Consider the following 15,803-nt stretch of genomic DNA (forward strand, 5'->3'; position numbering starts at 1 on the left):
TGGCTCAAAGCGCAAGGACCAGGGTAAGGATCCCGGTTCGAGCCCCCGGCTACCCACCTGCAGGGAAGTTGCTTCACAGGCAGTGAAACAGGTCTATAGGTGTCTGTCTTTCTCTCCCCCCTGTCTTCCCTTCCTCTTTCCATTTCTCTCTGTCCTATCCAACAATGACTACAACAATAAAACAACAAGGGCAACAAAAGGAAATAAATAAATATTAAAAAAATAAAATCTTAGAAAAAAATAATAATATAAATGAGAATAGTGGGACATAAGAGAAATAAGACTGACTAGGACTGGGTTATAAATGTATGACCTTTCAATTGCCTAACGAGGAAATAGTGATCATTTGCGAAGTTTACAAAGTCTAAAACAGAAATAATTGTAAGGGAAATGATTAGTCCATATATTGAGGATGGAAGGAAATTCCTCCTGCGGGTCTTTATAAAGAGTATATTGTGGAGCAGCAATAACAACAGTCTTGAACAACTCAAGAACATTGCATCAAAAATAACAAAGGTGTTACAGTTTATTTCTTATAATATCCCCAGTGTTGATCTGTGGCATGACCTCATGGCATACTTTGGTAGAAATGAAGCTGCCAGGGGAGCAGAACTTCCTCCTCCCCTATGACTTTATCTTTTGTCTCTAGCCAATAAACAAATAAATGAGGAATTAAAAAATAGTTTAAATTTTTCAGTCTGACACAAATATAGTATTTTGTGAAGTATCACATCACAGCAGTGAAAAATTGCTGTAAAACCCTGTAAAGAGTGACTGGGTGGTGGGGTGACATGCCAGGTTAAGTGCACGTGCGTAAGGATCCTGGTTTGAACCTCTGGCTCAAGCCCCTAGCTCTCCCCACCTGCAGGGGGGTCGCTTCACAAGCAGTGAAGCAGGTCTGCAGGTGTCTGTCGTTTTCTACCCCTCTTTGTCTTCCCCTTCTCTCTCAATTTCTCTCTGTCATATTCAACAACAACGACAGCAGCAACAATAATAACAAAAATGGGGGGAAAATGGCCTCCAAAAGCAGTGGATTTGTACTGCAGGCATTGAGCCCCAGCGATAACCCTAGAGGCAAAACAAACCCTGTAAAGGCATACTATTAGTGTATGCAGTCACTTTGTCACAAACTAATAATATTAGTATGTAGTGACCCTTTTCTGTAGACTAGTTGAGTCAAGACCATCTGCAAAGTGAGTTATCAGAAAACCCATCTGAGCCAGTTGTTATTTACATTCATGTGGGTATCTATGAGACCAGAATTGTTTCAAGCTGTGCAGACCAAATAAGAGATAGAAATTTTATTTACAGGCCCCAGAGACTACACTTGTTATCTACAACTCATTTCTGCTTTCTTCAGAATGGCCTTACTGTTTGTAGACTTTTTATTGAAATTTTAAAAAAATATTTTATTAAAATAGTACTGCTTTTCATCTGATTTGTGTTAGTTTGCGTAATAATTTGCTGTATGTAGACGTATTTTAAGACCACTGGTTGGAATGACTGACTTGATTTACACATATTTCCAGCAGTCTTCCAGGAAAAGTTTCTTTGAATTAATCTAGAAAATGTGCAACACCAGTGCGTACAAGGACATGCTTCCTGACCAATACATGAAGACTTTGGATGGTCAATTTCTTTCTTTTTTTTTTTTTTTGCCTCCAGGGTTATTGCTGGGGCTTGGTGCCGGCACTATGAATCCACTGCTCCTGGAGGCTATTTTTTCATTTTGTTGCCCTTGTTGTTATTGTTATTGTTGCCATTGATGTTGTTGGATAGGACAGGAGAAATTGAGAGAGGAGGGGAGATGGGGAGAGAAAGACAGACCTGCTTCACTGCTTGTGAAGTGACCACCCTGCAGGTTGGAGCCAGGGCCTCGAACTGGGATCCTTACACTGGTCCTCGTGCTTTGCGCCATGTGTGCTTAACCCACTGCACAACCCCCTTGTCAAACAATCTTAATACTTACTATCTTAATATATTGGAGAAAGGATTTCTTGTTTGGATTCAAGTTAAGAAAGGATTTTTTTTTTAAATAGTACTATATATATATATATATATATATATATATATATATCATAGCTATAAATCATTTCACAGTGGTAAGAGGTATCTAGAAGGATGAACCTATCCAATGGGATTTGGTTCTGGGTATGTATGTTACATGTAATGGGACTTGACCTAGTAAATGCCTTCATGTTCCTGCCACCTCTTAAGGAAGTATACAGATCGATTTATTCCTAGTTTCTTGACTGCTAAAAAAATTTATTTCTGTTACAACAACTTTATATTTTTCTTTTCTTTTTTTCTTTTTTTCACCAGAGCACTGCTCAGCTCTGGCTTATGGTGGTGCGGGGGATTGAACCTGAGACTTTGGAGCCTCAGGTATGGGAGTCTCTTTGCCATTATGCTATCTACCTTTGCCCTATATTTTTTCTTTAATAAAACTAAGACTTCAGTTTCTCATCGGCTTGAGTACTTGAAAATTTTAATAAACTTTTATATATGGTTTGTGATTCATTTTGGGGAAATATATTTTTAGGTAAAATTGAGGAAACTTTGGATCCAGATGAGGAACGGCGAATTCATGTGAGGAGGCGGGAGCAAGCTGTTCGATCTGCCCGAATGCTCTATGTTCTCCAGCAACAGGTGAGGAAGTTCAGGGGGATGGGACCTGCATCCTGTGTATCACCATCTCAGATAATTTCAGTTTAACTTGGTCTCGGGAATATTAGCACCTACATGACTAACGTGACACCTACATGATGCCACTAGAAGTCTTGGGTCCTTTCCCCAGAGGGAAAAATGCTTATACAGCATATTTTTTTGTGGACAAAATCCCAATGAATTAGTTACCCTTGAAGCCCTGCTTGTCAGTTGTGATACTTTGTCTTAGAGAAAAGAGACCTTAATTTCTCTGTCTGCTGTTTACAATGTACTTGAAGCTTAATAGATAGTAGAGATAATCTGATGAAATGGTAAAGAATGAAAACCATGATGTCTTTCAGGATATAGTGACTAATAAACAGAGATTTGCATTCTTTTCATTGTAGGTAATTTTTTTAAACATGTTTAAGTCTTTTTAAAAAATAGTTCCTTTTTGTTGCCCTTGTTTCCACTATTATTGTAGTTATTATTGTTGTTGATGTCATTGTTGGATAGGACAGAGAGAAATGGAAAAAGGAGGAGAAGACAGAGGGGGAGAGAAAGATAGACACCTGCAGACCTGCTTCACCGCCTGTGAAGCTACTTCCCTGCAGGTGGGGAGCCGGGGGCTCAAACCAGGATCCTTATACCAGTCCTTGCGCTCGGTGCCACGTGCACTTAACCCGCTGCGCTACCGCCAGACTCCCTTATTTTAACTTTAGTACCTTACTCATTATAAAGCCTTAACTTGGACCAGAAAGATAACTCGTTGAGTAGGATCAATGCCTTGTCAGGTGTGCAGCCCAGATTCAACTACCAGCCCATGTGGGGACCTCTGGGGGTACTCTGGCGCTGTGGTAGATACCTTTCCTTTTCTTGCTTTCTCTCTGGATGAAAAGGTATGAAATCACACATGTGTAAGACCCTGACTTCATTTTAAAAAAATAAGGTTGGGCAGGGTGTCTTTAATTTATGTCTAGTCACAGTAGTAATGTTAGTCTTATTACTTGAACTAAAACCTGAACCTTACACTTGAAAGGAAAGGCCCAAGTTTGGTTTTTTAAAAATATTTATTTACTATTGGATAGAGAGAAAAAAATTGAGAGGGGTGAGGGAGATAGATACCTGTAGACCAGCTTTACCACTTGTGAAGCTTTCCCCCCTACAGGTGGGGACCAGGGGCTTGAACCTGGGTCCTTGTGCATTGTAATGTTATGTGTTCACTTAACTAGGTGTGCCACTGCTTAACCCCGTAAGTTTGATTTTGATCTATATTCTGTTGGGATTCAATTTTGGTTTTTTTTTTTATTTTTTCTTTATTAGGGGCTTAATGTTTTACAGTCGACAGTAAATACAGTAGTTTGTACATCAGTTTTCCACATAACAGTACAACCACCACTAGGTCCTCTGTCATCCTTTTCCAGGACCTGTACTCCTCCCCCGCCCCCGAGTCTTTTACTTTGGTGCAACAATTTTGGTTCTTATCCTAGCCTGGTACTATGGAGATTGTTCTGAAATATGAATCTTTTTAAAATATAAACTTTTTGATTAATTTATTATTGGATAGAGACAGAGAAATTGAGAGGGGAGGGGGAAATAAGGAGACAGACATCTGCAGCCCTGCTTCACCACTCATGAAGCCTGCCCCCTGCAGATGGGGACCAGGGGCTTGAACCTGGGTCCTTGTGCACTGCATTGTGTGTGCTTAACCAGGTGCGCCACCACCTGGCCCCTAAAATATGAATCTTAAACTGTCAGTTCTCTTAAAAGACTTTAATATCTCTCTGTAACATAGAGAATGAAAGCTAATGTCCTAATGTCCTTTCTTGGTCCCACCTTTATTCCTTCATGGTAAAATACTATAACACTGGAGACTATGGTATGGAAGGTCAATACTATGTTAACCATCTTAAACAGGAAATCAATAGTTGGTTTTGGGGTGCATAAGTTGAAAAGCCTTGTTTCCCTATTCAAGTGACTGTAATTAGTGATGGTTATGTTTGGACAAGACAAATTGTATCCATTTCTATAAAAAAATATGAGTGGGGGAGCCAGACGGTAGCACAGTGGGTTAAGTGCAGGTGGTGCAAAGCACAAGGACAGCTCCCCACCTGCAGGGGAGTCGCTTCACAGGCGGTGAAGCGGGTCTGCAAGTGTCTTTCTCTCCCACCTTGCTATCTTCCCTCCTCTCTCCATTTCTTTCTGTCCTATCAAACAACAATAATAAATACAACAACAAAAAAAAAAAAACAAGGGCAACAAAAGGGAATAAATGAATTAATAAATATTTTTTTAAATCTTTAAAAAATAAATGAGTGTAAATGTTTAAGGTTTCTATTTTTTCCCCTCTTTATAAAACAGGTTAAAGAAATCCAGGAAGAATTAGATAAATTGACTCCACAGAAAATTAAACACACTAAGAAGGTATGATATAACTTAATTATTATTAACACTTATTGTTTACAAATTGCATTTCCAATTTTTGTTGGCATTGAGTATGGGTAGATTCTCTTGCATTAATATTGCTTTCAGCACTTGTGAAAAATCTGTTAGTGAAAGAGTGAATGCCTTACATGTTCTGACTTAGGGGTTATCTTCCAAAGAACAGGTTCTAAAAGTGGAATTTTTTAGTTCCTATTGTTGTTACTAGACACTGAGAAGAGGGGCGTGGTGATAGCTCACCTGGTAGAGAGCATATCTTACTGTGCAGTTCCCCCCACCTCCCCATTCTTAGCCTATTGTATTAGGGAAATTGTACAGATAGTGAAGCAGTGCTGTAGTGTCTCTCTATCACTGTCTATCTGAAATAAAAACAATTAAAAAGTCTAGTTAAATGCACATATTACCATGAACAAGGACTTGGGTTCGAGCCCCTGGCCCCAACATGCAGAGGGGAAGCTTCACGAATGGCTAAGCAGTGCTGCAGTTGTCTCTGTTTCTCTTACCTTTTCTGTCTACCTATTCCTATAAATTTCTCTGTGTCCTATAAAATCAAATTAATAAAGTGTTCTTAAATAGTCAAAAAGTCTACACCATATGTGTAATGTCTAGCACCATAAAAAAAAGAAAGAAATTGAGAAATGGAAGGTAATACCTGCCATTAGAAGCCCTTTATACAATCACCCTTTATATTGAAAAAGCTCCCCAGTAGAAATAGCATTATGTAGAAAAACATGGCCTGACTATTCTTAAGGTATGTGTATGGAATGGTAGGGAGGCAGAGTTCATGTTAAGGAGTTCTGCATGTCTGTAACTTATTGACTCTCATTTATTGCTAGTCATGGGCCATGTCCAGGCTGGCAGCTGCCCATCGAGGAGCCATTCGAGCCTTACAGATGTTTGTTACTCAGTTTACTGACCGGGGGGAGCATCCAGTTCCTGCTCAGTGTAGGGAACTGGGCAGTCTCATTCGCCAGCTCTCACTCTGTTCTGCCAAGCTGGATGCCAGTTCTTCTGTCCCTGAAGTGGTTATAGAGATCCTGCAACAAATTGAGGTATGACGTTGACCCCGATTTTTATGAAAGATGAATTGCTTTTTAGCAGGGAATGTATGCGTACTATCACCTGGTTTCACTGTGATTCATAGGGAATAAAAACCAAAGCTGCTACTTAGTAAATTCACATTTTGCAGAAGGGAGAAGTACATTTTTATTTTATTGTTTTGTACAGCTTAGTCTACAATATTGTATTTCACTTCTTTGAAAACTAACAACTTGATCTAGAACATATAACAACTCTTAAACCAAGTCCATTGACTAAACAGACTATTCCATTCTCTGGACACACCATTCAATAAAGAATTTATAAGCGAGGCTGAGCAGTGGCACCCCTGCTTGAGCAAGGACCCTTGGTCCTTACCTGCAGGAGGGCGGCTTCACTAGTGGTGAAGCACTGCTACAGGTGTCTCTCTCTCTCTATCTTCCCTTCCCTCTCAATTTCTCTCTGGCCATTGAAATAAATAAATTACAATTTTAAAACAAAAGACTTCATTAGCATAGAAAAGGAAAGCAGCCAAGCACTCTTAGATTGGTGCTTACATCAGAATATCAGTGTGTAATCTGTATGGATTTTTCAGAAGAATAAACAAAGATAAATGGAAGCAGAACTTTGGGTTTTATAATATGGTTATGATTTCTGGAATTCACACCTGAGCTTTACTACTTAGGAATAGATAGCTGGTGACAAAGGCAATAAGAAAAATAAGCATTAAATCATTGTAGTTGTATGAAGTATTATTTTTTAAAAACTTTAAATTATAAAAAAATGTGTTACATAACATTACAACAGTTTATCATTTACATATAGCTTTACTGTCATCTGAACTAAATCTGGTCTGTGTTCACTTCTGCTTAATTTCTGTTGAGCTTATGGAGCCTAGGCCATCACAGGAAATGAAGGAGTAGATATTCTAGAGTATATGCTTCTTATAAGAACAGGAGGCAGGGAGTCGGGCTGTAGTACAGTGGGCTAAGCGCAGGTGGCGCAAAGCACAAAGACCGGCATAAGGATCCCGGTTCGAGCCCCGACTCCCCACCTGCAGGGGAGTCGCTTCACAGGCGGTGAAGCAGGTCTGCAGGTGTCTTATCTTTCTCTCCTCCTCTCTGTCTTCCCCTCCCTCTCTCCATTTCTCTCTGTCCTATCCAACAACAACAACAACAATAATAACTACAACAATAAAAAAAAACAAGGGCAACAAAAGGGAATAAATAAAATTTAAAAAAAAACTTAAAAAAAAAAAAAAAGAACAGGAGGCAATGATACCACTGAGTGGCCAAAGCCACTGAACCTGCTAAGTTCCCTTTAGTTTATGAAAGTTTATTATATATGTAGTTTGTTTGCCCACTTAAGACACTATATTTTGAGTTTATGAAGTTTTTATTGAGAATTAAAATTAAGTAGGATAGTATTTTGAAGTGTGTGGGTGTTTTCAAAATAGTGGTCCTTAGTTTTTGGTTTTGAACTTAGAAGTAGTCCTATTCTTTACCTCCTTTTTTTTTTTTTTTAATGAATTAAACGTGAAGTAGCATTCAAAATTTATTTTATTAATTAGATTTTTTTTCATTTTCAGTTTTGTGATCAAAAGTCAGACTTTGGTTAGATAAACAAAGAGAATAATTAACTATTTCATGGCAGGCTCTGGAATCCCTTTTGGAAAATAAGCTGCCATCAAAAAAGGAGAAGAAATCTTTCACTGAAATTCGGAGCAGATTTCCTGTTGGTATCCACAAGACCTTAGAGAAATGGCAGAACAGTACATCACCAAAGACTGAGAGGAGGCCTGTTGTAGCAAAAGAGATATTTTCTCAGGAGACCAGACAACCATCAGTGGCTAAGAACCTTCTTGCTGGTATGTGCCTGACAGTGTTCACTACATGATATTTTTTTCTCTGAAGTTGTCTTTATTGTAACGGTGAGTGTACTGAGGGGAAAGTCAGGATTTAAAGCCTAGCCGTCAGTAGGTGTTCTTGAACTGGGATAAATGAATAGTAACCAAAGATACTAATACTTCCCTAAAGGGGGGTAGAGAGCACACAATTCCCTTTTCTTAAATCATGGCTTTGGTACTACCTAAAAGTAAATTCCTACAAAGCTAGCTCTTTATTTTCTCTTTTAAGCTTATTGTACTTTACATAAATAGATTTAAGTAAGTGATAGATTTTAGTAATAGATATATGCCTATAATCACATGCATATGGTAATGTATGCATTTTTTTTTTTTTTTTTACTAAGTAGTGAATTAATGTTATTCTAAGAAGTGGGCTGTATAGTTTTGACCATTAGTTCCCTACATCCTCATCAAATACATTATTATTGGGAGTCAGGCGGTAGTGCAGCAGGTTAAGCCCAGGTGGCACAAAGCACAAGTATGAGCCCCTGGCTTCCCACTTACAGGGGAGTTGCTTCACAAGCGGTGAAACAGATCTACAGGTGTCTCCCCCTCTCTGTCTTCCCCTCCTCTCTCCATTTCTCTTCGTCCTATCCAGTAACGACGACATCAATAACAATAATAATAACTACTACAATAAAACAAGGGCAACAAAAGGGAATAAATATTTTTAAAAAACCAAATTATTATTGTTACTACTACTATATCATTATTATTAATGAGGACCCAGGACTTCATACATTCCTGATTTCATTGCTGCAGGCCACTTTTCCAGTCAGAGACAAAGAAACAGGAGGGAGAATTTTCTCCAGTGCTATAACATCTCCCATGTGGTTTCAGGACTCAAATTTGGGCTTTGCACATGGTGAGGCATACACCCTACCCAGTGGCATCTCTTTTGTCTCCTCACCAAGTACTTCAAAGAATTTTTTTCTTTAATTCAGTCTCTGTGTAGAAATGTTATCTTACTGTTTTTTTAAAATATTTATTTATTCCCTTTTGTTCCCCTTGTTGTTTTTCATTGTTGTCGTTGTTATATAGGACAGAGAAGTCAAGAGAGAAGGGGAAGACAGAGAGGGGGAGAGAGATAGACACCTGCAGACCTGCTTCACTGCCTGTGAAGCGACTCCCTTACAGGTGGGGAGCCAGGGGCTTGAACCAGGATTTTTCCGCCGGTCCTTGCGGTTTGCGCCATATGTGCTTAATCCGCTGTGCTACCGCCCGACTCCCTATTTTACTGTTTCTATATTGCATTCCTCTGGTTCCTAGTGAGGAAGATTATTGGCTTTGCACGTGTTACTTAGTCTTATTTGTTCCCTCTGATTTCTCTGTTCCCATCTTTTGCATCTCCCTACTGAATTGTAAGTTTTCTGCTTACAGTTGTATAGAAGTTCTGTATACATTCTGCATCTTTTTTAAAGATGTATTTATTACATATGAGAGACAGATCAGAGGGAGGGAGAGGCCAGAGCAACACTATTCATGCATGTGGTCACATGGTGCTGGGATCTAATCAGTAACCGCAGTAGTGCAATTTTGCTGCCTTGACTTAGTATTGAGCTGTTTACCAGCCACTACATTCTGGATCTAGATCTTAAATTCGTTATTTTATATATTGGAAATATTTTCTTTTAACCATTTACCTTTGAAATTTGTTTATGCTACCTTTTTTTTTGACTCAGAAAAATTAAAACTGATAATATTTTTACAGGTTTATTTTGTGTATAAACCCTTCAGTTATCTGTGTTGTAGGTACATTAGAAATAAAATGTGCCTTGCTTTCAAATGTCTCTTTGGTTTTTTTTTTTTTTTTTTTCCTCCAGGGTTATTGCTGGGCTCGGTGCCTGCACCATGAATCCACTGCTCCTGGAGGCCATTTTTCCCCCTTTTTGTTGCCCTAGTTGTTGCAGCCTCGTTGCGGTTATTATTGCCATTATTGACGTTGCTTTGTTGTTGGATAGGACAGAGAGAAATGGAGAGAGGAGGGGAAGACAGAGAGGGGGAGAGAAAGATAGACACCTGCAGACCTGCTTCACCGCCCGTGAAGCGACTACCCTGCAGGTGGGGAGCCGGGGGCTCGAACCGGGATCCTTACGCCGGTCCCTGCGCTTTGCGCCACATGCGCTTAACCCACTGCGCCACCGCCCGACCCCCCTCTTTGGTATTTTTTGAACAGAGTTTGTAATTTCATTGTAGTCTAACATAATTTCTTTTTTTTAAGTAATTTTAATTATTTATTCATGAGAAATGATAGAAAGAACCAGACATCACTCTGGTACATGTGCTGCTGGGGATTGAACTTGGGACCTGACGCTTGAGAGTCCATTGCCTTATCCAGTGTGGCAACTCCTGGACCCCAACATGATTTCTTTTAGTCCCCTGTGGATCTGGGACCTTCTGTAAACAAGATTTCATTGCTTCCAGCAAACAGTCTCATTCAGAGAGAGACACCACTGCACTGGAGCACCACCCAGAGTGCTAGAATGTCCCTGTGTGGTGCCAGCACTCAAACCTGGGCTGTACATGTGGCAAGACAGGTGTCCTGCCCGGTGACCTCTCTCAGCTCCCTGATATAGCAATCTTTTCCTGATTTTTCTTTTTTTTTTTTTGGGGGGGGGGCGGTGAAGGGGTGGGAAGAGGATATCCTATCTAATAAGTTAAGCCAAGATTAAGACTTTTTCTTTGCTATTTTCTAGAATCATTTCCTTTCTTCCTTTCTCTCTCTCTCTCTTTCCAAATAGATAATTCATTTGAGGTAGCACTATTTATTGAAAAGATTGCTTTTTCCCAAAATTGGCATCTGCTGGTGAAGCCTCTCCTTTTACATAGTGTTCCCATCTTGTGGAACAGAGGGAAGACAGAATCACAATGAGTGAAACTTAGACCACAAAGACCTCATTTCTACTCCCAACTCTTTGTTACCATGGTTTGATTACTTGAGAACTTTGTCTCTTTAAATTTTAGTTTTTCATTAGTGAGTGGATGCTAATATATTGCCCTTGTACTTTGAGACTGATTTAGAAGTAGCAAATTCAACAAATACTATAAAAATGTGAGATGTTCTATTTGGTTCAAGTTAATAATCCTGAATAATTAGGGAAAGGGTTTATATTAAACAGTTTCCAAATGAGAAAGCAATCTTTGGTGACCATTTTTAAATGAGTTTTGTAAATTTTTTAAGTAATACAGCTAAGTGATCATAAGTGAACCATCTATGTTAAAATTCTTATATAGAATAGCTCCACAGGTCATTGATTTCTAGTGCTGAGCTTAAATGGCTTTGCCATTTACACTTCTTCTGACCTTGGATAAAAACAATTATGAATTCTTTGTGTAAAAAAAAAAAATGTAGTAATCATTGTCTTATCTCCTCTGTTATGGTGAGGCCCAAATGAGATGATGAATGTGAATTGTAAAAGTAAAACTGCTCGTACAGGTTTAAGAGATTACAATAGCAGCCATTGCTGTCCTCATTTGACAAACTCTGAAGGTTGGTGAAATAGCTGTCTTGGTAGTGCACTGCTTTGCATACACAGCCCAGGTTCAAGTCCAGCCTCCACCACATTGAAGGAACCTTTGGTGCTGGAGTCTCTCTCATTTTCTCTCTCTGTCTCTGACATAAGCAAGCAAGCAAACAAAACAATTAAGGTATAATTAGAGTTTAGCCAATTTGCAAATTGAACACTTTTGCTCATGGAGAAGGAAAAGATAGCTTTGGTTGACTTTTGTCCTATGATTTAAGTTCCAAAAGGTTACATTTTCTTTTCTGTTTTAGATATCATTTCTGCTTAGTTCTCGAATTCTGTTTCATAGGAAACAATTAGAATTGAAAAACCCACTCTTTACTGATTTCATTTGGGATATATGTCAGCTTGATTTGATCTTGTAATTCTATCAGTATTTACTGGTGCAGTGGTTCTGAAATATTCTCATGACGGTTGGTTCCTTTAGTATAACTTGTCAGACATAAAAGCATGACTCCCTGCCTCCCCCCAGTAGCGTCCTCACACTTAGCAGCCCCTGCTACTTGAGCTGATCTTTCATGCTGATTTATATAAATCATAATTGAACACACAGCAAGATCTTCAGTCAGGAGTTGCCTTGCTATATATATAAATGTGATTTATACATAAAATATAGACCAAGGATTCAGTCTTACCAGTATTTTCTTTTAATTTATATTTCCCTTTGTAATTTCCACGGCTTTGAAAAGTACTAGATACAGTAGTAATGCAGAGGGAATCAGTGGCCTCCTGCTGTTAAGTCTGAAGATAGTTTTTTTTATTATGAAATATTTAAGACACACAGAAAAGAGAAAAACAATAAATAACCTGTGTACATGCTACCTGGATTTGATTCTAACATTTTAGCTTACTTCAGGATTCAAAAAAAATTTTTTTTTAGTCTTTATTTATTGGATAGAGATAGCCAGAAATCAAGAGGGAAGGAGGTGATAGAGAGGGAGAGAGACACCTGCAGCCCTGCTTCACTTTTCCTGAAGATTTCCCCCTGCAGTTGGGGACTGTGGGCTCAAACTCGGATCCTTGCGCATTCTAATACATGTGCTCAACCTAGCCCCTTAGGATTTTTTTTTTTCCCCCTCCTCCAGGGTTATTGCTGGGCTTGGTGCCTGCACCATGAATCCACCGCTCCTGGAGGCCTTTTTTTTTTTCCCCTTTTGTTGCCCTTGTTGTAGCTTTGTTGTGGTTATTATTATTGCCCTTGTTGACGCAATTCGTTGTTGGATAGGACAGAGAGAAATGGAGAGAGGAGGGGAAGACAGAGAAGGGGAGAGAAAGATAGACACCTGCAGACCTGCTTCACCGCCTGTGAAGCGACTCCCCTGCAGGTGGGGAGTCGGGGGCTCGAACCAGGATCCTTACGCCGGTCCCTGCACTTTGCGCCACATGCGCTTAACCCACTGCGCCACCGCCCAACCCCCAGGATTTTTTTTTTTAGAAATAAAATATTACTGGTCCAGTGGAAATCCCTTTTATAGTTCTTTTTCTCCCCCACCACAGCTCTCCCTCCCCTTCCTGAGTCACTCTTATTTTTATATGAACCTGTCCTGTTTTTAAATTGTGTTGCTTATATATCTCGTGATACATTATGTGTTATTCTGTAGTTTACCTCCCACTTTTCAATATAAGTCTTGTTCATGTTCATAAATCTAATGTATTAATTGCAGAATAGGTTTTCCTTGTTTGAAATGCTGTTGTTTATTTTCATTCCTTATTGATAGATACTTGAGGTGTCTATACTATTTTGCTTTCATAAACAGTGATTAAATGAGCACCCTTGTTTGTAGCTTCCTGTGTACACCTGAGAGAGTTTTCTAGGACTAGCGCTTCCTAAGTGTGGGAAGGCTGAGTTGCAGCCTGGGTGCACCTTAAACTTTCCTGGAGCAGTTAAGCTGCTTTCCCCATTAGTGGGGCTTGTCTGCTCACGCTTTGGCACCTTGTGAGAGAGTACTTGTTTTTCTGTCTCCTCCTTTGTACGTGGGGTTGTCATATTTAATTCCATTCTCCCCAGTCTGATGGCTGTGAAGTAGTACTGAATTATTTTTTCTGGTTACTGTTGATCACTTTTTCATGCTTTTTATTGAAGGCTAAGATTTTCTTTGTGTCACTCCCCGGCACCACATTAAAAAAAAAATCTCTCTGAATTACCTGTTTCTATTCTTTACCTATTTCACTATCAGATTGTCTTTTTCTTTTCTTCTTATATTCTGAATATTCTAGGTTAATTATGCATACTATAGGGCTCTACTTATAGATTATACCTTGCCTCTTTGCTAAAAGTTAATTGTAATTTAGTGTAATTAAGATGCTTTCAATACAGAAAATTCAAGAGTGTACAAAATATTACAACTGAGAAAAAAAAGGTCAGCAAGGTTTTTGGATAAAAGAAGAAAAATTTCATTAATGGAACATTATTCTGTAGCTTTCCCATTGCATGTTAAATGTCATGTAGGAGTAAGAGTCATTGAAGGCTTTGAGAGTGGCATTTAAATATTTACATTTTAGAAAATCAGTTTTGATAGCCAGGTGAAGTTATAGTCAAAACTAAAGGAAGAGGCCAGAAGTACTATTATTAAAGCCACACAGTAATGAAAACCTAACCTGGGACAGTGTCTGAAGGGAAGCAAGGGCAAAAATAAGTACAAGAGAATTAGAATTAGGATCAAAGGGACCAGGTGAGTGAGTGAATGTGGGAGACAGAAGGTTCAGGGAATCACCTGAGTTTTTCTTATCCAACTGCAGTACTATTCATAGGGAGCATGAGGAGTTAGTTCGTCAACACGACACTTCCATTTTCACCAGGACTAGGACTCAGATAGATAGTTGGGGCCTACCTATCTGTAGGTAATCATTATCAGCAGTTTCATAATATTTGAATTGCATCTCCCTCTTTTTGATTTCTCCATGTAGATAAGAATCAGTCTGATGCAGCATATCCAGTGACCCAGAGTTCAGAAAATGGACTTGATATATTAGATGTAGGTATCCTTCCAGAAGAAGCTCCATCTATTCTGGACCAAAATGCAAGTTTCAAAGAAGTAGTATCAGCCCTGACAAAAACAGGAACAGTGAATAAGAAACCAGGGGCTGGAGATGTGGCATCCAGGAAGAAAGATACTCTGGCACCAGCAAGACTACAGCAAGTATGGAAGTGATGGAAATCACTTTTTTTTTTAATATCCATTTGTATTAATACGACATTGTTCAGGGTCATATAGACAAGTAAGTGATGAAGCCAGGATTTGAGTTTTTTAGGCAATTGAATGGTTGAGCCCAATTAAAGAATCTAATCTGGCTTAGTTTAGCTCATGCTGTTTTTATTTTTTTTAACAAAAAAATAACAATTTATAATATTATTCCTAAGACTGGGCACATCTGATATGGTAATATTCTAGTCCTACTCTGACAGATTATATTAAAACTTGTAGGTTTTGGTTACTTGTTGCTGTAGTTTTGCTTCTTTGAAAGTGAAATTTGAGGAGATTTAAGTTTTTTTTGTTATTGTTATTGTTGTTTTTTACCAGAATAGTACTCAGCTCTGGTTTGTGATGGTATGGGGTTGGGGGGAGATTGAACCTGGGAGAGATTCAGATTTTATTCCTACTAAAAATAAATATTTAGTAACTCAGTATTTAAAGCCATGTAGTGAGCACATTCTAAAATGACTTTGGGACCAGCTGGCTTAAAACTACATTATAATTTAAGCTTCTATTTACAGTTTAATATAAGGCCCTACCAGGGAAGAATTGGCCAGAAAATTACCTCCTAAGCTAAAAGTTTCTAATGAAGTTACTGCCATTTTGATGGTACTGTCCAGAGACCTATAGTGAACCTTTACGTTGTTACATGGTCCAAGAAAAAGGATATTTAGTATTTAGTAGTTATCACCAGTAACTGATAGATCATCAAATAAAGTCCAAGAAAGAGGCAGAGATAGAGAGGGAGATAGGCACAGAGAGCAGAAGGGGCACCTGTAGCACTGCCCCACTGCCTATAAAGCTTTGCCCCTGCAGCTGAGGACAGGGGTCTTGAACCCAAGTCCTTGCACGTGGCAACATGTGCTCCACTGCCCAGCCCCTCCAGTCTTCTGGGGACTCACTGCGAAGTCAGAATTGGTGCTTTTCTTCAGAGGCAGCCCTTTATTATAACATATGCACCAAACACTGGCCCATTTCATTTTCTAGAAACCTAAGGTTTGGTATTCTTCCCCCCCCCCCCCTCCAGGGTTATTGCTGGGCTCGGTGCCTGCA

The 15,803-nt window shown here is 39.1% G+C and overlaps 1 protein-coding gene across 5 annotated transcripts in view; it reads left to right on the forward strand.

The window, feature by feature from the left end:
- The window catches only part of KIAA0753 (KIAA0753 ortholog), a 66,462-nt gene that overhangs the window by 11,404 nt on the left and 39,255 nt on the right, over positions 1-15,803 (forward strand). For all 5 annotated transcript variants that reach the window (XM_060204193.1, XM_060204194.1, XM_016187852.2 and 2 more), the window contains 5 exons: positions 2,543-2,649; positions 5,008-5,070; positions 5,925-6,140; positions 7,780-7,993; positions 14,464-14,696. In XM_060204193.1, coding sequence (XP_060060176.1) covers positions 2,543-2,649; positions 5,008-5,070; positions 5,925-6,140; positions 7,780-7,993; positions 14,464-14,696 — 833 coding nt within the window. The remainder of the gene's footprint in view (positions 1-2,542; positions 2,650-5,007; positions 5,071-5,924; positions 6,141-7,779; positions 7,994-14,463; positions 14,697-15,803) is intronic.

The sequence above is a fragment of the Erinaceus europaeus genome, chromosome 12 (genome assembly GCF_950295315.1).
Source record: "Erinaceus europaeus chromosome 12, mEriEur2.1, whole genome shotgun sequence".
Lineage (NCBI taxonomy): Eukaryota > Metazoa > Chordata > Mammalia > Eulipotyphla > Erinaceidae > Erinaceus > Erinaceus europaeus.